The sequence below is a fragment of the Fusarium poae genome, chromosome 4 (assembly GCF_019609905.1).
Source record: "Fusarium poae strain DAOMC 252244 chromosome 4, whole genome shotgun sequence".
NCBI lineage: Eukaryota > Fungi > Ascomycota > Sordariomycetes > Hypocreales > Nectriaceae > Fusarium > Fusarium poae.
The window spans coordinates 2366623-2390926 of NC_058402.1; the positions used below are offsets into that span (position 1 = coordinate 2366623).

Consider the following 24304-nt stretch of genomic DNA (forward strand, 5'->3'; position numbering starts at 1 on the left):
TCGTTCGATCACAGATGCAGGTACAGGTAGGTTAGTGTTAGGTAGTCAAAAAAAAGTCTACCACGAACCTACTGAACCTGAACTGGACTGAACTGGACTTTACGGCACGGGGGGAGATGGGGCCCCGACAGTGATTTACAGCAAGCGGAGAATGGAGACAGAAGGGCGGAGCAAGGGGTATGGTCGGGCTCTGCGGTGTATATTGTAGCGGTCGACAGCGTTCCGAAAATACGGTGACTGATTCAAGTAGAGTAGAGCAAAGAGTAAAGCCTCGAGCGGCCAATTTCGGGTTGGAGGCGAGGGATATATATCGTTGGCAATATGATATCGCGATGTGCAGTTCGTGTTGTTGTTAGGAAGAAGAAAGAGAGAAGGGAAAAAAAGCAGTAAAGGTCCCGACAACAATGAGGATCGATAAACGAATTAGGTTGCCACTGTGCTGTCCTATAGCAGGCAACTATTGCGGTTTCCCAGATCGAATTGAATCCGAATTGAAGATGCCCCTGGTGATTTCGTCCGGCAGCGATCCCACTTATGGACAGGAGGAGGACATGGGGGTTCTTTGATGAGGTTATCGACTGAGGGTTGACGAGATAAGAAGATGCAGATCTGTCTGCGCAAGTAGGTAAGGCAGAATGTATGAATTATGATGAAAAGGGTTAATGTTGAAGCACGATAAAACGATGCGCAAGTATTCAAAAAGGGATATCGATTCCAGTTTGGCAATAGGGATGTGCTGTGATGCGATATGCCTCTGAAGAGCGGTATCTGAGAATGGTAGAAAATGTGTCATGTCACAAAAGGGAAAGAAGGAAAGATCGTAGTAGAAAGTCAACTCAGAAAAGTCGGCAGATCATGACTGAACTATCAATCAATCAATCCCTCAGGTCGTGATAATAATAGTCGCAATCGGTGGTTAGCACCTCAACAATTACCGTTGAACTGTGTTGCTGCCAGTCATGATCCATGTCGACTACGGATACCTCAAAAGATCAACCCTATATCGATAACCTCAGGACAGGACAGAACATGGGCGAACGGACGGATCACTATTGGTGGGGCACGGAGCGATCTCAGCTTGATGAGGTGGATAAAAGGTAAAATGAAGAGGATACTCTTCTCATACGTGCAACAGAGGTAACAATCTGGGCTATTTTGGTGGAGTCTGTACTTGTAGAAGCAGCTCACTTCAGGTACTCGAGTGCCTGTTGGCTCATCCTACCAATGAAGCTGATACACGCGACGAAACACACGGATCAGCAGAGACAGCGAACAGTTGGAGTATTATATGTGATAAAAGAAGAGCGCATAACATACAACGAACAAGCCAATGAACCGTTTGATCAATCATGTCTTTTGTAATGCGGATATTGCACCACATGACTTGTGGCTGTTTGACGGTGATGATGTATGTGGAAATGAACAACATCCTCAACGCAACGACTTATCCGAGTTGGGAAGTATCTACGAAGAAACGAAAGACCCTGGAGCTTCTCCACGACACGGGCCATGAATGTCGTGATCGGTCCAATTGACAGAAATTATTGAACACTTATTAATCCAAGAGCATCTCAGCACATTACAGCCCGTAGTCTTTCGATCTTTTGCGCATCATCAACTTCCCCGGGACTGGTCAATACCAAAGTTCATCAAAGAATGTAAAACTCTGGGGAACTTGACAGGTTATTGGCGAACTGTCAAAAAATGTGACGACTTTTTGGTTCCTGGCTAATGTATCAATCACATCTCTTGACCTGCATAAGACCAACCAGGAAGTCCGCCAGGTCCGGTCCTTCGGGAAACCTTCCTCACCTAGACCTGGAAATTATCAAATGGTGACAGAAGGGTGTTGTCGATGAAACGATATTGCAACAGCCAACTCTCGTTTTTCTTCTTCTTGCGTGGGGGGAGGGGGGTTGTTAGTAGGCTGTTTTCTTTCCGTCTCATCCGTGTCTGACAAGATGGTCTCTCGGCTTCACGATGGACCGAAGAATGCGGATAGAGAAGTTTATATGGAAACCAAAGTTTTCTCGTCTCAGTTCTTTATGGTCTTCCCGTCGAAAGCTGACTTTCTCCATTCCTCAGCTTTCATAATTGTACGTATGTACTCAAACTGCAGCATGGCATGTCCCTTCCCATGTATGCCACTTACTGATCCAGGGCCATCTCATCCCCTGAGACACGCCTCGTCTTGGCAATCTGCGCCCACCGCGCCACGGTTTAGCCTCTTTGTGGGAATAGTAAGCAGCTAGATTCAATCGAGGAATAGCTTGTCGGGCTAGACAGACCACGAGACACTTTTCAGCCCACCTAGAGAGTCAGGTATAATTGTGAGGCGGACAGGCGAGAGAAGTTCGAACTGGAGGGACAGACAGCAAGTAGTCGGTCAGTCTTGTCTGATGCAAGCAAACAAAGACTCCGCTGTTGTGCGGGTACGATGCCTAACAGTATATCTACGTACATAGCTCAGTGGGGGTAGCTATCGTAGCTAAATGACGAGCAGCAGCATGATAACCTCGTGGCTTTAACGAGATGGTTTACAGGTATCCGTACGTATATAGGCGAATTGTATATAGATACCTACACACCTGCTCCGTACATACCAGCTAGGAGGATAGTTTTATGCAAGGGGCCATGGCATGCCACCGAACTGAACTCTGTTTTTAGTATCATCACAATCACCATGGAACTTGTATGTGTTCTGGTTCGAGGCTGATGAAGCAGACACCAGACAAAGGTACTACTATTATTGGGTTGCTTTTATGCAGACAGAGGGCATGGACCGACGGTTACTCTGCCACTATACAGGTATCTAGAGAATGATTCATAAAGCCGAATGCAGTCATGGCACGTCCTGGTTCTCTTTGAACAACGCACGATTTCCCGTCAAGGATGGATTGACATTAAGGAACATGTCGTCTTTATTCCCTCGAACATCCTGCAGAGAAGCTTACGTAGAAGCAATTCTGAGTGCATTTCTGCTTGGAAGGACCCTTGTTAGCCAGTCCCTTTCCGTTCGGGGATCCATTTAGGCGCCTTTGAGGCCCCTTCTCTGCCTCATTATGCAATACAATTGTACATGATTTCTTGGGTAATGCTGTAGACAAATCAGGGCGTTTAACATGGCACGCCAAGAAAGCATGTTAGCAAAAGCCCATCCTACCACAAGCTCAGGCACAGCGGCGCTATCGAACAACAAGATATGCAATGCCATGGCGTATTGCTGATCATTGAATTATTGAACAAGCGTCAAGCCTCTCGTTCTCTCCCCTCTAAAGAAAATGATTAAGCGCGCCCACAGCTCTGGATGAGGGGGGAGGACGAGACGCCGTGCCCTTCCGAAACTCGTGTTTATGTACTCCTGACACCCTCGCGAAGGGAGTTCTCTGACAATTGATTGACAAGCGCGGAGCGTCGCCAATCAAGGTGAATGTGCCCGACTGGGCGGCATTGGGCTTCACATTGATAAAGTGTCTCTGGTATGTTGACCAATAGAGAAGGTAGTTCAGAGCAGCTTTGGAAGAGGAATGCCGGGCTGGACTAGCGTTCAGATAATAGCATGGGGGGGATGGGTCCAGGGCGAGCGGCTTCAGAGTTTCTAAGGGTGCATCATCATAACCATAATCATAATCGATATCGTCGTCATATCAGGGTTTTGTTAATTATGAACCAAACCAGTGTGCTACTATCACCTTGTTGACAGGCGTCGCTGTAGCAGCGGCCTCTCACTCACACACACACACAAACATACGGACAATGATAGGCTGAGACAAGCCTCAGCTGTCCAACCAAAAGATGCTCGAGTCTTTTTGGTTAGCCTCCATGAGATAAAGTTGGCTCTATTTTTGAGGATTTGTTTCTTTTTGTTTGATCATGGTTGTTTAGGTGTTGATAGTAACGAACCACCAAATATTACTGGACAGTTTGCAGTTAATGGCGTGAGATGGTCTGAAATCTTCTCTCATCTTAATCTCTCCTATCGTGATGCCTCATCGTCACCACCAACAAAAGTCTCCTGCTTACCTACTGTCGGTCGCTATTCCTGTTCCTATCACTTGCAGTCGTTGCTGCAGGTAGGGCGTTTGTTACAGCGGGTTGGTGCTGTAGTGTCCTCTGTAGCATCCACTTGATCAAGTCAACCGCCCTCTTTTTTTCTCGTTTATTTTTTTTCTTTCACAACATCCACTTTTTGGACCAACAAGCGTTCTGTCGCAATTCTCTTTTTTTCTCTTCATCAGCGTTGTGCATAGTGATAGTTGATTGTCCTTGCCCTTCAAACAGACTTTCACTCACCCATCCCTCCATCTCAGTCTTGGAGCCATACTAATTTAACATCCATCTTTTCATCGATCACACGCCACAACTTCCCGTCCACTACCCGCGCCTCCATCAAAACATCACCTACAAGCTGGAGAGTCCGTCGCAGGATTGTTAACTAAAACCGTGTTCTTGGGAACGAACGGGCTCAGACTCTCAGACTCCGTCTCAACAGACCCCGGTCTCGTCTCCAGGACCCCTCCACCTGACCTGACTCTGCTATCGTCTGGCCTGGCCTGGCTCTATCTTTGTCCCGCCCGCCCCTCCATCAAATTTCGTGTTGTCGTCAACTCAGTCAACTTTGTTTCCGCCTTTTTTCCCCAGCCTTTACTCGGCCAACGAGACGCATTCCTGTCTCTATCTGCGTGGAAAATTTGACTGTTTTGCTTGGAGTGCCTCATTTTCCTCTCTGAATCACTTGTCAAGCTTATGCTGCCCAAGTCGTGCCCAAACAACAACCCAACGCAACCTTGGACAAGCTAGTCTTTTGCGCCTGTCATATCAGCAACCTTGCCCAGACCACACAGATCTCTGAGAACAAACACTGCCCCCGGTTTTATTTTTGCTTCAAGTGCCTCAAAATCGTCCTTCGGCCGAATCATTTCGTCCCAAGGCCCTTGCACCCCTCCACTCCCAGCCTTTACTGGAAGCCCAGCAGCCAGCAGTTCTGCAGTCTCTTCAAGACGTTGAATCTGAGCTGCTCCCCCGTTAAATACCGAGGGCCTCTCTGAACCGCACCGTTGTGCAGGTTTACTTTTCTTCTTCTCCGTTCAACCCGCCTAACTAACATAATCGTCCGCTTCGACACCCGAGTGCCGTTTTAACCTAGCAGCCATGGTTTCCTTTTCCTGTGAGGTACGTTTGTGAAATTTGAATTGGTTTTTGTTTTCTTCATGCTGGCGTGCCCTGGTCTCGCAAGCCTCGATTATCCATTCCCTCGGCTCGCATAGTTTATGCTGGCTGGCTGGCTGGTCTGTTCTGGTTTCCAAATCCTCCCGCCGCTCAAGCCATCCTCATATCTTATCCCCCCTCCGTTTCCATATCTCAAACACAATTGCTTTGCATTACATTGCAATGCAATGCCCACCCTTCAACCCAAACACAAGCCCACCTCAGTGCCCACCCCCCAAAACAACATCATACACGCCTGACATCACTCCTACCACACCATTCTTGTCACGAACTGCCTCCTTCAAGGGACACCCCTTCTTCCCCATGTCGATCTCCTGGCCCACCATAAACCGTCCTGCCATGCTCTCGCCTCCCCTGGCATCCCTCAAATATCCCAGTACACCACCCCGCCGCATCGAACGAGTCTCCATTGTCTTGCATCCCACTTATACCCTTCATGCCGTAGTCAACTTCAACAGCTTCCATCTTTGTTATACTAACCCAACTTTCCTTCATATAGAACTGCGGCGACGTTCTCACCAAGAAGAAACTCGATCCTCACCGCAATCGTTGTCGCGGCGCTACCTTCACCTGCATTGATTGTATGGTGTATTTCCCCGGCGTTCAGTACCGATCTCATACCGTATGTACTACCAAGACTGGCTCGAGGGCCATAGCTTCTGCCCTCGACTCATAGCCCCTGACTCTGTGTAATCATCTGACATCATATAGAGTTGCATGACCGAAGACCAAAAGTACCAGGGCGCCCTTTATAAAGACAAGAAGAACAAGAAACAGAAGCACTCTCATAACCACGACAATCAACAACACTACACCCAAGATCAAGCAATGGCAGCCGTTCAAGCCCCCATGAACCACACCGCAACCATGAACCACTACGCCTACGTTGAGGACGCTCCCGAGGATCAGTTCGGCTGGGCCGAGTATGAAGAGAGCAGCGATGATGAGTCTCCCAACGGCCCTCCGCCCGAGGCTCCCACTCCACCTTCCGCTGCCCCCGAACCCCATGTGGACGTCTTTGAATTCCTCGTTGGGACAGGCCAGACCCCCAATGCCTCCAACATGAACTTGGGAGAGCAGGATTTGCCTGATGGTGAGCCGGGAAACTCTCTGGTACGATACGAGCCCAAGGACAAGCAAGACGACTACAGCTTTATGGACGACGACGAGCCTATTGTCGAATATGGAAGCGGACCTGTGCCCACCGCCGAATTTGTTACGCCGGCCCCGAAATCCGAGAGACGCAAGAGCCGCAGCAGCACTGAGAAGAAGGACAAGAAGCGCAAGCACCTCCATGTCGACATCCCCAACGACCAGGTCATGACTGACGCCCCTCCGGTGTTGCACTCTGGACTGACTGGTGGTATCAACCGTATGATGCGACCTGTATACCCTCCATCCCCTGACTACTCCGGTGGTGACATGCCCGACGCCTCTCCTACCAGTCCCCTCAAGAAGTCAAAGCACTCCAAACATTCCAAGCACTCCAAGAATGCCTCTGCCAGTCACAGCATCTTTGGCATGATTGCTGGCAGCAAGTCCAAGTCCAAGTCTAAGACCAAGACCAAGTCATCATCATCCAAGTCAAAGAAGAGCTCTTCCTCCTCCAAGAAGGAGAAGAAAGAGAAGAAGCCCCAGCAGCTTATTGAATACCGCCCCCAGAGCAAGGACGGCAACGAACCCAACGAAGGCCAAGTGGTGCTTTACAAGCCCCGCGCTGATGTCTTCCTCAGCTTTGTCGACAAGGGCCCTGAAAGCGAGAAGGGTGTCAGCTTGAACCGTGTCCTCAAGCGCTTCCACCGAGAACGCGAGGCCAACGGTAGCGAGCTGGGCAAGGGCAAGGAAGAGAAAGAGCTTTGGAGATCACTCCGACTCCGACAGAATGACCAAGGCGAGATCGTTTTGTTCTCTGTCGAGTAATGGTCAAACGAGCCTGAGCAAAACTAAACAAAGTAAAAAAGAAAAGCAAAACAAAACAAAACCAATCAACCAACCAACCAACAGCAGCTGCACATTGTGCCTCAGAATCGGACAGACACCGGACATGGGATTAAGGAGTTATGAGTTCGTTGATGCATTGAAGCAACGTTTTTTTATACGATACCTTTATGGGACAAGCTTTCATTCTGTGTACAAGTTTTTACGGGACAGATGGGATTGAAGGGGTTCAGCTAGCTCGGCAGGTGTGTACCTGGCGGTTGCGAGTGATGGGCCCCTGGATTCAATCGGTAATTGTGTATAAGTATGTATACAAGGGAGTGATTGGGTGGGCGATCCTTTGCTTGATGCAAGGATGGGCCCCTTTTTTCTTGGTGTCGAGATTTTTTATTCTTTTCAAGACTATGTTTTGGAAAGCCAACTCGCGGATAATGGGCGGTTTGGTGCATGAGGAACTGGATCGGATTGGAAAGGATACCACTGGAGGTTTGGAGCATTTTTTATATAGCAGCATTGTCGCTGCTCTGATGATACCCAATGGCGCTGAGCCTCGGTATCTCTTTTTCTTACTTGAAGCATCTGGTACTTTGATGTAGTTGAGCATATTAATATCTGTTCATCTGAACTGTACTGTATATTTTTACAGATGGAATACAAGTCGAAATTAATTACATCACTCGCAATGGTAGAATATGTTGAGCCATGGCTTCCCGACGACACAATGGACACTCGGGCTTCTCTCTCACCCAATCCCCTATGCACTCCCAGCAAAAGACGTGGCCGCATTGTGTCGCCGAGGGGTCTTTCATCTCGTCCAAACAGAGTGTGCACTTTCTCTGTTGCCCGCCCTTGATATAGCCCATAGTCTTATCATCAATTAATCGGAGGCGCGGCACGGTTGCTGCGGGTGTGTGCGTGGCAGCAAAAATGTCAACCTTGGTTTTTGAGCCTGGTGCGCCTGTGGACAGCAACAAGTTGTTGTCTTGGTTGTAAGCACCATCATGATTGAGAGAGATGTCGTCAGACGATCCGAAACCGGCGCGCTCGCGAGCCGCTGATTCGGTGATGGTAGAACGGATATGCGAATAGCCCTGAACGGCAAGCTGAACCACTAGCAGAACACCAAGTAGCTCGTATCCTGCGCGGTCGGGCGTATCGGGGACGGTGCGCGTAAAGACATATCTCAAGGAAAGGAGTCGCTTAGATAACTGATAATATGTACCGCTAAAGTAGAAAAGGGCCAGAATCACAGCTTGGAAGGGAGCGCCTGACGTAAAGGAGCTCAGATGCTGATCAAGGTATGACCAAATACGCGCCTCACGTCCTGTAGCTGACTGGCCATCCCTTTTGCGCAGGGTTTCCAGTCGCCGCTGCAGAAGCTTACGAACTCGAGCGCGCAGCCCGGGTAGTATGCGGGCAGCTATGTAGGGCAGGAGAATGCTGGCGGCCACGTAACCGGCGCGATGGTCAATGGCGGGCAGTTTTCCGTCGCGCGCATCAATCTGCACAAGGTCGCAGTACTCCTCGCCGAGCGTGCGGTTGCCGGGGATTGTGGTGAGGGCAAAGTAGGCGAGGGCTGCGAGGGTCTGAATCTCGGGGGCGCGGGCGTGTGTTAGACGAGCACCGCGGAGGCGACGGTGGAGGTCACTGAGGATCTGGGCGAGGTGACCGGTGAAGTATGCATCCTTTTGGTGAGAGCGGATGATGTCGGGGGCGGTGGCGAAAGGGTATGGTGATGTTGTTGTGGTTGTCGAAGAGGAGGACATGATGTTTGATGTTTGATTTATTGATCGGCAGAGAGAGCGCGAGGGGATGCGCTATGCGCAGATTGTTGTGGATGGGGTGATCAGATGTGGTGTGATATTTTGCGTTGATCAATAGATTCACGTAAGTTTAATAACAATAATAAAATAAAGATGCGAGACAGATATTTTGGTAATGGTGAGAAAGTCGGTTGTTGGTGTTGAAGTGAAGATTGGACCTCGGTCGGCATCAGTTCAGCCCCAGATTCAAGCTCAAACTTAACGCGCTAGTCCAAGGTCTTCGGTAAAGCTCCCCGCGTTCTCCGTCTCCATCAATTAATTCTCCATGTGAATCTATCTGATTTCCTTTTTAGGACAAATGTAAACATGGATTTTAAATCTCAAGATTGCGCTGCTTATCGGACATGAAGAGGCAATTTGGATTAGTCAAGAGACGTCACTTTGCATGATTGTTTTCTTAAAAACCTGAGTTGGAAGAGAACTCGCTCATGCAGGTTGAAAAACTCGATCCTGCATAGTGACATGACATATTGAAGGGGGGGGGGGAGAAAATGAGGCCAGCATTGCGTGCTCCAATCATGTCACTATATATGTATTGTGGTCTGGATTGGCTCTTCTATGGGATCATGCAGGTATTTCCGTCAACACTGCATAACCTGTGGATTCTATCATGATATGCCTGTCATGATTGTTGATCTAACTATCATTTAATGATATACAACGTGCCTCCACACCACAGACCGATGGGAGGCTTCTATCCATGAGTATCGATACCCCTTCAAAACCACATAAACAAATATATCTCTACTGGGGGCCTAAAGGCGGCTGGTTAAAATCAAATGGCGCCATAACACCTTGTTCGGAGCCCTGAAGCTGCATACTCAAAAACTCATCCGTCACAAGAGTACCCATCTCCTCACCCCATTGAGCCATGAGTTCTGCCGTGGCATTGTGACTTAGTTCCAGTCCATTCATGAGATCGGGTCCAATAAGGGGATCCTCGGGAGGCATCACGGCCTGTGCGTTGCGTGCCCGTACAACGTAGTCTTTGATCTCTCCCATGCATGGCCAGGTGTGCTGAACTTCCTCCATTGCGTCGATCACAGTGGAGAGGGACCGCGCAATATCCGAGTCTTCCCATGATGCGCCCTGGAAGAATCTCTTCATCATAATGGTACCTGCTGCGGTGGAAAGGGTCTGTACAAAGTCGAGTGGCAATGAGCGGTAGCGATAATGTCGCGAGTATGTCCGCATTAGACGGAGTATAGCTTGCAGCGACTCGTAGCATATCTCTACGTCTTCACTCTCGGCAATACCTTGCTTTTCATATAGATGAGAAGGTGGTCGGTGCAGAATGATCATGATTGTATGGAACAACATGCTGTGGTTTATTAGCAATAGGGGTATGATCTTCCAAGTACAACAAGACTTACTGCATACGGAGCACAGATGGTTGGACTATACCGACAGTCCATTGGTTCCAGTGAAGTGTTCCCGGTAGACTTGAGAGCCATTTTGTGAGTGACACGTGTATCTGCCGCGACCTGGTAGCAGCGACTGTCGCATCCACGTTACCTCGACGGTTCTCAAAGAGATCCGTGATCATCAGATGGGCGATCTTGCATAACTCTGCCTGGTAGATGAATGAGCCAACGAGAGCCACACCATCTTCAAATTCTGTTGCAGAAGCTCCTTTGCAGATATACGTATCGAGCAAGCCCTCCCAGTCTGGAGGATACTGTAATCTTATCGTGTTGCGCACATCTGACTCGCTGGGGTGCAAAGCTGGTGGCCTTCCAAAGTAGAGGCTCAGTTGCTTATCAGCAATGAAGATGGCCCAGTAGACTCGTCTCAAGATTTCTGTGTCGCGGTTCGAAGTTCCCTCGCTTGAGGCATCCCAGTTGTTTGGGTCGAGGTGAAGACCCATCTCGTGCGCGAGACGAAAGGCCATACCAGCGAAAAGCCAACCCTTTGAAGTGTGGCCTACTCCAATCTCTCGATATCCGAGTAGAGCCAGTGCCTGAAGGGTTGTGAGCTCTGGGCTATCGAGATCTGCGTAGATGAGTTGCTGTGCCTGGTGGGCGAAGATGTCGGAAACTGAGCGGAAGTCGTCGAGCTGCATGGCACCCAAAGAACAAATAGCAAATAGTAGGGCATCTGAGTAGTATCTTCCTGAACCCACGTCGTAGTCTCTCAAGAAATATTCTCGGTAGATGAGCATGTGGAACTGATATTGGTATTGGAAATAGGCAGCCATGCACGTCTGCGACGTCTCATCGTGGGGTGCGTATACAAAATTTGCATCACTCGGGCTGCTGCTGGCGCTTGTCTCCGGTATGCCTCCCATCCCCATGGCAGGTGTAGAATTGGATTCGATAGGAGGACTCATGTCATCTGGTGATAGCGAGACATCTTGGGAGAGGTGGATGTGAAAAGCGCTGGTGCCCCCAAAGAATTGTGTGGCGTGGCTTGACCGAGGTCTCCTCAACTGTCCAGAACGTACCTGCGCAGCCACTACCTTGGGGTCGGTGTTGGATTTTGCATGGTCTGTAGTTGATTTTTGTGACATGTCTAGTGAAGCCGGTGGTGAGAGAGCGATTTCGGATAGCATTTCGTCCCTCTCTGCACTATCAGCGACGGCGAGTTTGCGGACGAGTAACTCGAGAGACGCCACTTGGCCCTCGAGAGCTTGAACGTAGCCTTTTGATATAGGTCTATGTGGGATGGTTAGTGGGCGGTTCTGGCAATGAATATGTAGAGTCATACCGCTGCTTCTCTCCACTGCCATTGAGGATACATTCTGTGCCAGCCTTGACGCAACGAGAGCATGGACGTTTCCGATCACATTTTATCTGGTAGATAGTTAGATGGATGTATCAAGGTCAAAGGTGTAGATATGTACCTTGCGGCGGCGACATCGCTCACAGCTATATTGATGGTTCGAGTCAGCAGATGAAAGTGGATGAGGGGAATACAACACTGACGATATCTTGATGGACTCACCCATTGGGGTTTCCTCCATTATGGGAAAAATTGAATAGTTCTTGTTATATAATTTCAAGTCTGTGTATTATTCTCTGGTGTCGAGAAGTAATCACTCCATTGGGAAGTAAACGATGGTTTGGTTAGTGATGAAAATGGTTCGTTACGACGCCAAGAATAATAAGCCACTGTGTTGGCGACCTTTCCAGTGCTGTGCTTGTCACTTGACCGTCCATGCTAAACCTCACCCTACAACGACTGACGATAGGGGCATATTCGCTCATGTATCTCACATTGAAAACTAAGTCATCCACCAAACCGAAGAAAAACACAAAATTCGAGTGGTCCCAAAACATGGTCAATAAATCGTTGAGTCCGACTAACGTCCTATGTCATGCGTGGTGTTTAGGGTAGGTAGGCATGTCATTGGGGAATAGATCTTTTGAGGCACAGAAAGGGTTGGTCATCGCATGTAATAGAGGTAGTTGCTCAGCCATCACCTCCATACCTACCGATTTAATTTCCGGTGTTCCGTCTTACTGCAGTAAGTACTTATAAAAACCAGTGCTTGCTCACAACACCAATATCATCACGTCACGATACATGTCGCTTATTCAAGGTTGTTTCGAAAAGCCACAACTACCAAAATGAGAAGCAAAAAGCAGGCCTCTCCTCTCAGTCATTGATGGTAACAGCACGGACTATCAAGAGAAACATAGCATGTATCTGTGCTTAAGCGTCGATCCACAATATATTGAACAAACTAGGCATGTCCGAAGAGAGACACCAGTACGTCTGATGACAGCTTCTTTTAATGTTGTCTTGGGGTGGGCGGGAAAGCTGCGGCCATGAGCGATTAGGAACTTTTGAGTGACAACATTGACATAGGTAGCTGAAAGAGTAATGAGTCTTGGCGTTCAAGGTAGGGGTTGTAGCAAGATTGGTTCGAGAGATGTGATTCTTTGTCCATGTCTTTGCTTTGCTAATCAGTCCTTTATCATATCCAATGCTACATCAAGCCAGACAAATATTTAGACTAACATCATTCCTCATAGATGAGTTTTGTTTTAGGAAATGGCCGAGCCGAGGGATTAGTTAGACTCTGTACAATAAGACCATCTTGAAAAGACTAAGCCTAATGCCAAGAGAGTAGTATTCTGCCCTACGCCGCAATCTGCAACATAGCCCGGCGACTGTGACTCGCTCTTTTCGCATGACCTGAGAATGAATCCTTGTTGGTGACTTAAAGGGTCCAGACCTCAGGTTTTTTGATGGAGGTTGTAGTTACAAGGTGGGTTCCTACAGTAGTGTTGGGTTTTGACCAATCATCTTTGCCGTGCTGCTTATCTCCCCTGTACCTGCGCCTGTGGCTCAGTGGCTGCATTGCTAATGCTAACGGTAACGGTTACCCGAATTACAGTTGCAATCGTTTATTCAGCCTCTTCTTCTCTCTATCTTAGTACTATCCAGGTCTTTGTGTTATTGCAACTCGTTGCTTACCTTAGTAGGTACTCTCAGGGCTTCTTCTAGCATAGCCTTGAGCTAATTAATCAAGTATTATAACTCACCTCTTTCTTGGCTACAGTTCCCACTCTACTACTAAGGTATCTACCTACCTACTTATCAGCTTGTCCTAACCGCCCGCGAACTCCCCTGTACCTGTAGCTCTTCATGCACGGGTGTGGCGGCTGACTAGGAATCTTGGAAGCTAAAAACCAAATCTGTTTAAACGGGGGGAATAAAAAAGAATCGAACAAGGGTGTTTTGATGTAAGAACTAGCCTAACAGCTGGTTCCTTCGACCATGACCAACAAGGCATGACACGATAATCCCCGGCCAGGGCAGAAAGTCTTGGTATCTCTGCTGCATTGAATCGCAGATGTAAATATGGATAAGCCATTAAGTATTGTCAGCTTTCACTTGGTTAGCTAGCTATTAAACCCACAGATCCCCTGCTCTGTTTTTTTCTTTGTTCGGGTTCCGTTCGTTCCATCAAAAGTTTTAATTCTTGGCTAACCCATCGTTTCAACCTGATACGCCCACTGTTTAATCATTGTTGACTTTTCTGTGAATATTTATATATTATATCACACTCTCAGAGACGCTCCTCCGTCTCTCTCAAGACCCGTTCCCCAGAGATATAATGACGGCCGCTCCAAAAAGACAGGATCCTAACTCTGAAGAAGACTCTGTTCATATTCCCAACCAAACGGCAGCACCGACGAAAAAGCCTAGCAGGAAAAAATGGTTCATAATTGGTGGCATCGTGGTTCTCATTGTCTTGGTGTTGAGTTTAACGTTGGGATTGTACTACGGACTTAAGAAGAAGGTGAGCTCTTTTTTTATTTTCCATCTCAAGTATTCTATCTATTGTTCTTGGTCGAGTCTTTCCTCTGGAACCCGACTAAAGTGTATTTTCTCAAAAGGAGCACGGCGTCGTTAACGATAGTGCTGCCAAATATAACGCCGATCGCCCAGACAAAAGCTCGAATGATACTAGTGACGATTATGATAATGATAATGATGACGATAATAACAATAAGAAGGGCAAGGGCGAGAGTGAGAGCTCCAACGATGAATCGAAAAAGAAAGAAGGACCCTTTGTTGATTTGGGTTATTCTCAATATGAGGGCAATGTTCTCTCCAGCGATATCTACGAGTATCTAGGCATACGTTATGCTAAAGCACCTTCTGATGACTTGCGCTGGAGAGCGCCAGTCAAGCCAGACTCTACAACCGAAGTCTTGAAAGCTCAAAAGGTACATGTCCTCGCAATCCTTGTGCGGACAGTCTGCTTATGCTTCTCTTCTCACAGTATGCCCCTTTCTGTCCAGGAGTCAATGACCGCCTTGGATCAACTATCGACGAAGATTGTCTATTTGTCAACATCTGGGCCCCAGCAAATGCGACATCCGATTCAAAACTTCCCGTCATGGTCTTTTTCCAATCCGGCGGTTACATCAGAAATGCATCCCCATATATCAACGGTACTGGACTCGTCACCGCTTCCAACAACAGCATCATCTATGTCAACTTCAATTACCGCGTTGGTCTATTCGGTTTCTTGGCTGGCAAGGAGATCAAAGAACATGGTGATCTGAACGCCGGCCTGCTAGACCAGAGGTTTCTTCTGAAATGGGTTCAGGAGCATATCGAAGAATTCGGTGGTGACCCCGAGCATGTTATTCTTCACGGTGAATCCGCTGGAGCTGGATCGGTGGCGCTTCAGCTCGTCGCATACGGTGGCAAAGACGAGGGCCTCTTCGCAGGTGCTATTGCCGAGTCGATTTTCATGCCAGGTCTCCCAGAACCTGACGATATACAGTACCAATTCGACCGAGTCGTTAACGCAACGGACTGCTCCGAAGAAGATGACACATTGGCGTGCCTCCGGGGGATGGATTCGTCAGTTCTGCAAGCTCAAAACATCAAGGCTCCCTTTGACGGACGAGACTATCGCTCCTACTTCTACTGGGCTCCCACTACTGATGGCGATATGTTCCCAGACTTTCCCTCCGAGCTCTACAAGAAGGGCGACTTCGCCAAGGTGCCACTGCTGACTGGCTCTTGTACCAACGGTAAGTTTTCAGGACGCAACCCCCTTTCTCCATCACAAAATACTAACTCAACATCTAGAAGGGTCCAACTATGCCGTGAATGCAGGCAGCTCAGCCCAATTCATCCGCTACATGCAAAACGAATACCCCTATCTCACAACTGAAGATACCGAAACCATCCTAGAACTTTACCCCAAGGAACCCGCACTCCCAAAGCACGACGTCTGGTTCCCCTCAGCCTCCCGCGCTTATGCTGAAGTCACCTTTGTCTGCCCTACCAACAACATGCTCGACGCCTACGCTCAACATGCCGACCCCAAGACTCTGTGGTCTTATCGCTATAACGTCCAGATCACAGAGTTCATCGAGGATGGCCTTGGTGTTCCTCATGTTGCAAACGCACCCGCAGTCTTTGGCCCCGACTTCACAGCTGCCAAGGCCGGACCCAGCTATCGCACTTACAACGCCCCCATGATACCTGTCGTGCAGAGTTACTGGATCAGCTTTGTCCGCAACCTCGACCCCAACAAGGATCGCTACGAAGGAACACCGCAGTGGGAGACCTGGGGAGACGATCAGCGTCGTCTGGTTTTTGAATTGAACAACAACACTATGGAGAGTGTTGATCAGGGTCAGAGGGATCGTTGCCGGGCTTGGCTCGACATGAGCGATTCCACCAAACAATAATGATGATGTTTACGACTCACAAGCGTTCGCACGGTAGCCTACTTGATACCCATAGTAAATAGACAGCATACATAATACAAGCATGCTTGAATTTATTCTATATTGTCTTCTTGCCATGAAAACCCAGACACCAACCTCGATTCTACATCTCACTTGTAGCACCACCCATGTTCAAAGCTGCCCAACAGAAAGCACAATTCCATTGGATTGGACGCCTAGTATCATTGCTATACTACATTCCCTCTATCGACTATTGCCGTCGATCATGGGCTCTCCTCATCAAATTCTGTACTGTCCGCTTTAGTCCCAACACCCAGCGCTTCACTCGTAGCGTCTTGTTTCTTAGTCGCTGTGACAGCATCACAGTAATTTGGCTAGGCGCCAAGGTAGATTCGTCCGAATCGGAAACAATGTCGCAACCCAACGTTGCCGGGTTGATTTCATGAATGTTGGACGGGGCCCCTAGTTGCATCCCTTCTATCTTCGTCACGCTATTTGACTGCAGACCAGGCGTATTGTACCTTAGGGGTCTCAGGCTGGGTCTGCTAACGAAGTTCTGTTGCTGTCGGTCGAGTGGATCTGGACTACTCTCCAGATTTGATCGAGGCACTAACTCAGCCATTATTATTTCTTCGGCCGGGGATGGATAAGAAATGTCGAATTGGTCAGATATCTGTGGTGAACGCCCTCGCGCAGTACCCTCGTCAATATTGGAAAGTCGTTTATCGGAATTGAGCTGAACCAATTGTTCCTCAAAAGCTTCCTCAAAGCTTGACCCATTCGATGAGGCTTCTCGCCGAGGAACATTTCCCAACTCCAGGAATGGCTTGTGTTGTCGAAGGCCCTCATTGTGTACATGAGTATCATCGGAGCTCATCAACTTACTGCTCACACGGTTGCGAGATACCTTGAGCCTGAGCCTGGGCTTGACAGGACTACTGGAGCTTCTCCCCGGCACTTTGGGAGAGTCCGCGATCCATTTGCTGTGAAGTCCAATCGACTGATACGACTTAACGCGAACTTTAAATCGAGATTGGTTCATTTGAGGTTGACTCTGTGTCCACTGGTGAGATGGGGTCCTCAAGTCATTGCCGCCGAACACAGGTTCTAAGGACGTCTTGCTGGTACCACTTTCTGACCGAACAGCAACAGAGGTATCGACAGGGCTGTCGGCGAATAAATTGCTTGTGTGAAATTTGGTGTACTCATGTGAGGCTGTACAATGATTTTGGTTGTTACATTGCTTCTCACGGGGCAATGGCGGTAAAGGCTTCATCAGTTGGGTTATACTGTTCGATAGCCTCAGCTGATGTGCAGGTGAGATCGGGTTAGGCGACAGAATTTTCGCATGATTATTTGATTCCTGCACATTCTGCTCGGCTGAGACTTGTTTGTTTGCGTGATCTTCGTCTCCAATGGTTGTGTTGGCGTTGAGATGATGATGTCCCGGGTAAGAAGGTAGCTTTATAACTACATCATTCTCTTTCGTCTGTGGCCACCGTTCATCGAGGCATGGGCCAGCCACTTTGGAGGGAAGACAGGGGACACCCTGAGCAATTTGGCTACCCTTGACGGCTGCATCATCTTCCTGTTTATCCCATACCCAGTCATCTTCACTCGATTCACTAGATTGAACATCTGACACACGTTTCTCTGGAGTCGAAGTTGCAACGTTACGAGAACCAATCTGCTTTTGCTAAAAGTACCTAGGTTCCAGTTGATTTATCATTGTTTGCGTTTGGACCGGCGGTGTAGACGATGGATAGCTTCTTTTCGTTGGTATTGAGATATTCTGATTATTCATGCCACTGCTGAGTTCACCAATGAGTCGCCGGTGAACGCTGGATATAGACGGAACTGGCTTGATAACATTGCTTTTACGCCGGGAAGTGTTGATTCCTCTGCTTGCATCCTGCACAGCATTCTCTGGCAAAATGTCGTTGACATCTCCGCCCGGAGAATAAACTGGCGATTGATTTCGCAGTTGGCTAGGGAATGTCTCATCGTTTTCTTCGGTGTAGTCGTTATAAGCTGAGCAGGGAGAGCGGATGGGTTGAGTAGAGCCATCTGGTGATCTGCACTGGTACATTTCTACGATCGAAGTCAAGCTAGCCGAGCGAATACTCTGCCCCCCTGCCACGAACTGGCTATATGGAGATTCGGGATACAACTGTACCAGGCCCTCTGGAGAGTCTAATACCGATTCGTAATAATGTGATGATGATGTGCGCATAGGCAGCGAAGACGTTGAATGACTGCACTCTGGTCTCAGAGACAAAGGGGGGTATTGGCGATACCTGCGACGGCCTCTTGTCATGTATGACCCGGACGTTGTGCGCTGCAAAGGGGAAGTTAGACCTTGTTGGGAGAGGAAGAGAAAATATCAAGATACTGACGTGCGCGGACCTGTCCATCTCATCTATTCCTCTGTAATCAATGAGGCCGTTATCTGTCACTGCTGGCGAAGAAGGCCGAACCCCAGGCCGCTTCAGACGCGCCGGATATGGAAATGGTGAGCGAGGACGACGATGCCCACTGTTGCTTTGCTGACTGCTTAATGTTCCTGAAGATTTGTAGGAAGGCACTCGCCTTGAACTACAAGTAGTCAGGGAGCGTGAACGTTGACCCTCCGAAGTTGGAGAGTAAGACCTGGAGTAGGGGGTTTGGGAACCGCCGTATAGTGAAAGAATCTCGGAAGTAGGGTCCCGATATGAGGGTAGCAACTTGCGGTCGTCCCTTGTTGCACCGTACTTGAAGCCATCGTGTCGAGACCTGGACTGTCGTTTCTCGTCTCTAGGACTATCTTTTGAGCGAGGCGGGTCATGGCGTGTGCCCAAAGACGGCAGGTTGATAGAATAAATTCCCAGGTCGCCCGTCTCTGTAGTTGTTTTGAGCAAACTCTCGAGAGGCCCAGGAGAGCGGAGAAGGACAGAAGTCTCATTCAAGCTTTGGAAGGGCAACCGTGGCTGAGATGGGGATCGTTGCCTTGGAGCGTTGGAAGTGGTTTCATGAGTGTGATAGGTACTCTGAAGCGAAGATTGGCTAAGTGATCTGTGTCCGGGGTTGTTCAAAGCCATAACCACTGATTAACAACTTGATTGATATTGGAGATGGGGATGATGAGATAGCACAATGGATGTCGGGATTGGATCAAGGGACCAAGAAGACCAAGAAAGCTGATGTGGGCTACTGCAACCCGGAATGATAGAAATCACAAGCTGCTTGGTTGAAGCATTCTCAACAGACTGTGTTGGTGGACGAGGAACCTTGAGCTGATATCATTTTGTAAGACAGGAAAGGAAAGCATAAGGAATCCATGGCAAGAGGAGAGAAGTACACAGTCTTTCCTTGAGATTCATCTTGAACAGGTAGAGGAGCCCTTCTGTTTGGTGTTTGATGTTTGTGAATTGCTCTTGCCTTTGCTGTATTCTTGCCCAGCTGCCTGACACGGATGATTCAGTCTCATTCAGCGACGAGGAAGGATCTCAAGTGCCGAGGCTGATATTCAGTCCTTCTACACGAACTTCTTAGAAAATTTTACTAATAACGGCAAGAAACAATTTAGGTACTAAAAATAATGCAGTTGCCTCATTGAGTACCTAGGTACCTTAGTAGTTTACCGAACGATGGGTTAGATTTGCTTTTTGATCTTCCATGTCTCAGACACGGGTTTAATATCTTCTTTTGCAAAACCCTTGCTCGGTCTACTGCACAATGTTGAAGAGACATTGCGTTGATGTTAGTAAATTGATACTGCCTTTTGAGATGGAACAATATCCTGCACGTGATGGTAGTTGCTTTAGCGTCGGACGAAGCCATCGCCAATTCTTTTGAACGAGATAAAAGACCCACCTTATCGAGGGGCCGAATTTCGTGACGGCGCAAGGATCGACAAGGTTCTTACCATTCATGTAGATCAACGGAATTTCGAGGCTGGCCATTATCTACCTACATAGTATATTGTGTGCAGTACTGTACAAGATACCATTGATCAAAATGGCCAACATTGATATGGGTGGGTATAAATTAAGAAGACGCAAACTCATTGACAAGCACTAATCGACGTGAGTGGCGTCACATTCCTTCGTAAATAGTATCATTGGGCGTTAAGATTTATGCCACCACACTTTTTGACACGAATCGGTGCGTCTTCCTCGTGCATACTTAGTTTACTTTTTGTGAACAAAGCCCGTTGCCACTTCACTGTGTCTGTGCGATAAACCCAATACATTCCCTTCTCTTCACCGCTGATAAGGGCTTATGTAGGTATATGCATTGCGAGTCCTGTACTGTGACTGAAGATGTGCGACGAGTTTCTATTAATGTCATGCATGTCTTTACCTTATAGATTAAACTATAAATTAAAGCATAAACGCGAGATAGGTCAATTACATTCTTCCGGGTCATCTCCGTCGCAACTGGCCTTGTGACATGAGCAAGGTCCAGGCTTCATTTCGTGTCGTTGGCCTTGTAAACAATCGTCGTGGTTGTGTAGCGTGACTCATTACTGCATGTACATGTCGGACATCCAGAACCCCAACTGTTTGTCAATCCCCTTGGCAAGGGCCCTTGACCGGAACTGCGAGGACGGGACCGGAACCCCGTACCGAAAACGGGCTGCCGCATAGAGTCTAAGCCAATACATCTGACTCGGCAACAGGGTTAAATTAGCACAACATGGGGCCGGTGGCTCTTCTCGAAGTCTTTCCCACCAAAAGCGTCAACTCGATGACCAGATGTGGCTCCCCCTGGGCCACCCTCTGAGATTTTCCCTTCTGTGGATGAGTCTAGCCTGCAAATCCTGGCAATGTCTGGCTCCCAACTGGCCACCGTACCACCCCCGCAGTCCATACAACCCACTTGGTAGGTCCCAATATTGCTTGTCCAAGTCTAGTCAGGGGTCTATATCGCACACTTGCAGCGCCATCTCTTGTTCAACCTTGAACTAAGCTCGGAGGCACATGGCCAACGGGTCTCTGGATTTAAACAAAAGGGAACCCTTACCCTCTCGCCGGACTCCAGAAAGTAAAAGTCAACAAACCATCAGCTGTAAACAGGTGGCTAGCTAGCTTCCCTTCGCTTTCTGCTTGGATAGTTCACATTCCTTTGATCTTATCCTTGGACCTCAGATCATACTGGTTTAACAGTGTCTCAAGCTTCATCAGTATCTTTGACTCGAAATCAACGACATTCTTAAAGCTGCAACCAGCTTGTCTTGCCCCCAATGACAGACCGAAGGCCCGCCCTCACACTCCCACTCCCAGACCGGGAGCAAAGTGACTTTCAACGACCTCAGTCTTCTCTCCAAACACCACCAATACGCAGCCCCCGATTCCGTGAAGACTTCGATGCACCGTTCTCAGTGGATATCATGAACGCCTCGAGAACAACTCTTGCAACCGACACCATGAGCTATCCTTCAACCGGCACAAACAGTCGCAACAGTTTTGGGTACGACGAAGCACCACCCCAGTATCTTCGAAATTCGTCTTGGGAATCAGAGACCAAGCGTCGTTCAAAGGTCAACGATCGTATCCTGGAATGGGCCAAGAAGTCGTGGGGCGCCGTCCGAACTCGCTCCGACTCCAAGGTTGACTACTTCAACAGCCATTCAGCACAAAGTCCAACCAGCGATATTATGTCGCCTTCATCAGAAAACATCACCCCGTCAGAGTCTGATGGTTCGCAAGCAGCGAACGATTACACTCGAGCTGTTGTTACTATCACTGGATTGGCCAGCTCAAAGGCAGGGTCGAAGTGATGGATGGAATTTAACACCGGATCCCCAATCTTAATTGTTAATGACGTGGGATTCCGCTAATAACGAATAATGTCGGCGTTGGGAGGCGCTTTCTTTCTGTTTGGCTCCATGACATGATCAATGGCAAGGCCAGGCAGCTTCTATTTTTAGGATTGACGAGGAAACCAGACCTCGATAGGAGGTATATCCTCAGAACACACCGCCTCCAATAATAAAAAGGCGTTCTTCTTCCCTCTTTGCCCATTGGATGATCTTGTTTGCTCCCTGTGTGATGGTTGCTCTCGACACGTTAGGACCTGCTACACAATAAAACTCGAAAATAGGCGTAGTCCATGCCAGCGAAGTCGCATCATCGCCAACTGCATGCAACACCTTAAGGTGCGAGTGTTTGGCGTGAATTGATGCATGTAGCTCATGGTAGGTCGTCATTAATCTCCTACGAGCAACAAGGCCAGTGAAGTGTGGCTCCAATGATGCCATACAGAACTGCACATTGGCCCGGGATTTGTAAAGAAAATGGCTAACCTGGCTACCAGGGGCAATCTCATGAACCTTGGGCCGGCCGGCACGAGTGGCGTTTTGAATGATAGCCAATGTTCCATTCTTAGCAAGCTGCTGAGCAACATTGTCGCGCATTTGCTTCAGTTCGAAGAAGCTCTCACGATCGGTGCTTACGAGAATCATCGCGATTTCGTCGTCCGACGAGCGTCCCTGGGCTGCAGCGGGAGAGCTGGCTTGCTCACCAGAAGTACCGTCCAAGAAACTGACGTACATGTAGAGATAACCTTTGTTGTTGAAGGCGGGCAGACAAATAGGAATCCAGTTCTCGCCGCCACCACCTTTGATGCCGTCACTTTCGAAGAGCATGTTAAAAATAAGCTGTAAATCGCTGGGATGAAGTGAATGACGACGAGGTCGAATGACACTGACAAGCTTCCCCCCAGCCACAATAAGACCGTATAACAGCTTTTCAGTTCGTAATTTAAGAAAGGTGTTATTTATAGTATGCCGTTGGGACTTTCGAAGTCGTAGACACTCCAGGGAACCAAGAAGAGCCGAAGATGAGCCTTTTGTGAACGTGTCCGCCAGTGACGACAGAAGACCTTCAGTTCCTTCGAGGGGCTTGCTCAAATCTGTCGAGGGTCTGTTGGCAAATATGTGAGTTAGTCTGGGTAGGGTCAACGTTGACAGGATTTGCATATATAGCGCATCTAGCTGTGCCTGTATTTGCGAATCACTTTCACCCAGTTTGCTGATGGCAACAAAGTAGAGCGGGCCTTTAGTCAAGATAATAAAGCGGGTGTCTCCTGCAGAAAAGCCTTGAAGAGGGTTTTTGGCGCCTTCGTAGAATGAGATGATGGTTTGGACAACACCCATGGAGGAATTGATTAGACTCAAATCTCCATATCGGCTCCAGATGGGCTTCCCGGCCGATGATAGGATCAAATAGTGTTTTAGCTTTGACTTCCAGAGGCGCAAGACGTCTTCCTCGGCATCTTCATCGTATTCCTCTGGGAGAGGATTAAATTCGCGATGAAATTCAACAAACCGGTCGTCTGCGCCTATCCTGCCTTTCTCGAAGGGAAGAACGGATGCTGATTGAGTGCGCAGCATTTTCCAAGCAGGACTTTTTTTATGTAACTCGCCAGCAAGCAAACTTGCAATATCTCCAGCAGGTCGCATTGTTGGTGCAAAACTCATTAGGCTTGCTGTTTCATCCGCCTCGGCGCTAGTACTACTATCACGTCGATTGGGAGAAGCACCACCATTCTCAGCGGGGCTTGGGAGGGAGTCGGGTCCAGGAGTCGAAAATGTCCCTCGTGATCCGTCAGGAAATGACAATGTTTGTATTTCGACAGGAGTTATTGCTGTCGTCGCTTGGCCTTGCAAAGACCCTGGATCAGTAGCGTTCGTAGATGGCCGAGGTGGTAGAGGAGGTCGATAATCTTCGTCCGCAGGGGACACAGGCTTTGGGTTTATCCTGTCAGAGTCCATGATTGCGTGTAGCCCGCTTGTCGCATTTCTTGTAAAGTCAGCCGGTTATAGAGAGAAAAACTCAAAAGATTTTCTACACCCAGAATCTTACGACCTGGAAATCTTCCGTAGGCGTTGGTCGAGGCCATTATACCATGTTGGATGAAGCTGAGGGTTTTCGAGAAGTGATGATACCCAGGAGGAAAGAGGAGGTCCATGACCCGAGGAATGACGCGCTGGAGGGGCGGTGGCAGCCTCGCGCTAAGGGGTTCAAGGCTTTAGAGCTTAGGCCAATTAAAGTCTTGAAACAATACACAGCTCCGCTGTTCTTCAGGGTGTTTCAGTGGGTGCAGCTCGAAGCTACATGTATGCTCCACGTAGCCTTCCATTACATCAATGTGCTTTGCCTGTGA

The 24304-nt window shown here is 48.4% G+C and overlaps 7 protein-coding genes across 7 annotated transcripts; 3 read left to right on the top strand and 4 right to left on the bottom strand.

Moving 5' to 3' along the window:
• Positions 1-5151: 5151 nt before the first annotated feature.
• Positions 5152-7149, top strand: FPOAC1_010841 (uncharacterized protein; the record flags this gene model as incomplete). The annotated part of the gene is made up of 3 exons (XM_044855229.1): positions 5152-5172; positions 5729-5851; positions 5941-7149. The coding sequence occupies 3 exons, from the start codon at positions 5152-5154 to the stop codon at positions 7147-7149; spliced, it is 1353 nt and encodes a 450-aa protein (XP_044702542.1).
• A 686-nt stretch (positions 7150-7835) lies between these two features.
• Positions 7836-8933, bottom strand: FPOAC1_010842 (uncharacterized protein; the record flags this gene model as incomplete). Its single annotated transcript, XM_044855230.1, has 1 exon — positions 7836-8933. One exon carries the CDS (start codon positions 8931-8933, stop codon positions 7836-7838), a length of 1098 nt encoding a protein of 365 aa, XP_044702543.1.
• Positions 8934-9734: 801 nt separating this feature from the next.
• FPOAC1_010843 (uncharacterized protein) lies at positions 9735-11952 on the bottom strand (the record flags this gene model as incomplete). Its single annotated transcript, XM_044855231.1, has 5 exons — positions 9735-10311; positions 10364-11644; positions 11697-11782; positions 11833-11857; positions 11915-11952. The coding sequence occupies 5 exons, from the start codon at positions 11950-11952 to the stop codon at positions 9735-9737; spliced, it is 2007 nt and encodes a 668-aa protein (XP_044702544.1).
• Positions 11953-14055: 2103 nt separating this feature from the next.
• On the top strand, positions 14056-16156 carry FPOAC1_010844 (uncharacterized protein; the record flags this gene model as incomplete). The annotated part of the gene is made up of 4 exons (XM_044855232.1): positions 14056-14241; positions 14339-14671; positions 14728-15490; positions 15549-16156. The coding sequence occupies 4 exons, from the start codon at positions 14056-14058 to the stop codon at positions 16154-16156; spliced, it is 1890 nt and encodes a 629-aa protein (XP_044702545.1).
• Positions 16157-16633: 477 nt separating this feature from the next.
• FPOAC1_010845 (uncharacterized protein) lies at positions 16634-19233 on the bottom strand (the record flags this gene model as incomplete). Its single annotated transcript, XM_044855233.1, has 4 exons — positions 16634-16637; positions 16678-17843; positions 17901-18494; positions 18553-19233. 4 exons carry the CDS (start codon positions 19231-19233, stop codon positions 16634-16636), a joined length of 2445 nt encoding a protein of 814 aa, XP_044702546.1.
• Positions 19234-21380: 2147 nt separating this feature from the next.
• FPOAC1_010846 (uncharacterized protein) lies at positions 21381-21917 on the top strand (the record flags this gene model as incomplete). The annotated part of the gene is made up of 1 exon (XM_044855234.1): positions 21381-21917. The coding sequence occupies one exon, from the start codon at positions 21381-21383 to the stop codon at positions 21915-21917; it is 537 nt and encodes a 178-aa protein (XP_044702547.1).
• Positions 21918-22106: 189 nt separating this feature from the next.
• Positions 22107-23912, bottom strand: MON1 (Vacuolar fusion protein mon1; the record flags this gene model as incomplete). Its single annotated transcript, XM_044855235.1, has 1 exon — positions 22107-23912. One exon carries the CDS (start codon positions 23910-23912, stop codon positions 22107-22109), a length of 1806 nt encoding a protein of 601 aa, XP_044702548.1.
• Positions 23913-24304: the final 392 nt, after the last annotated feature.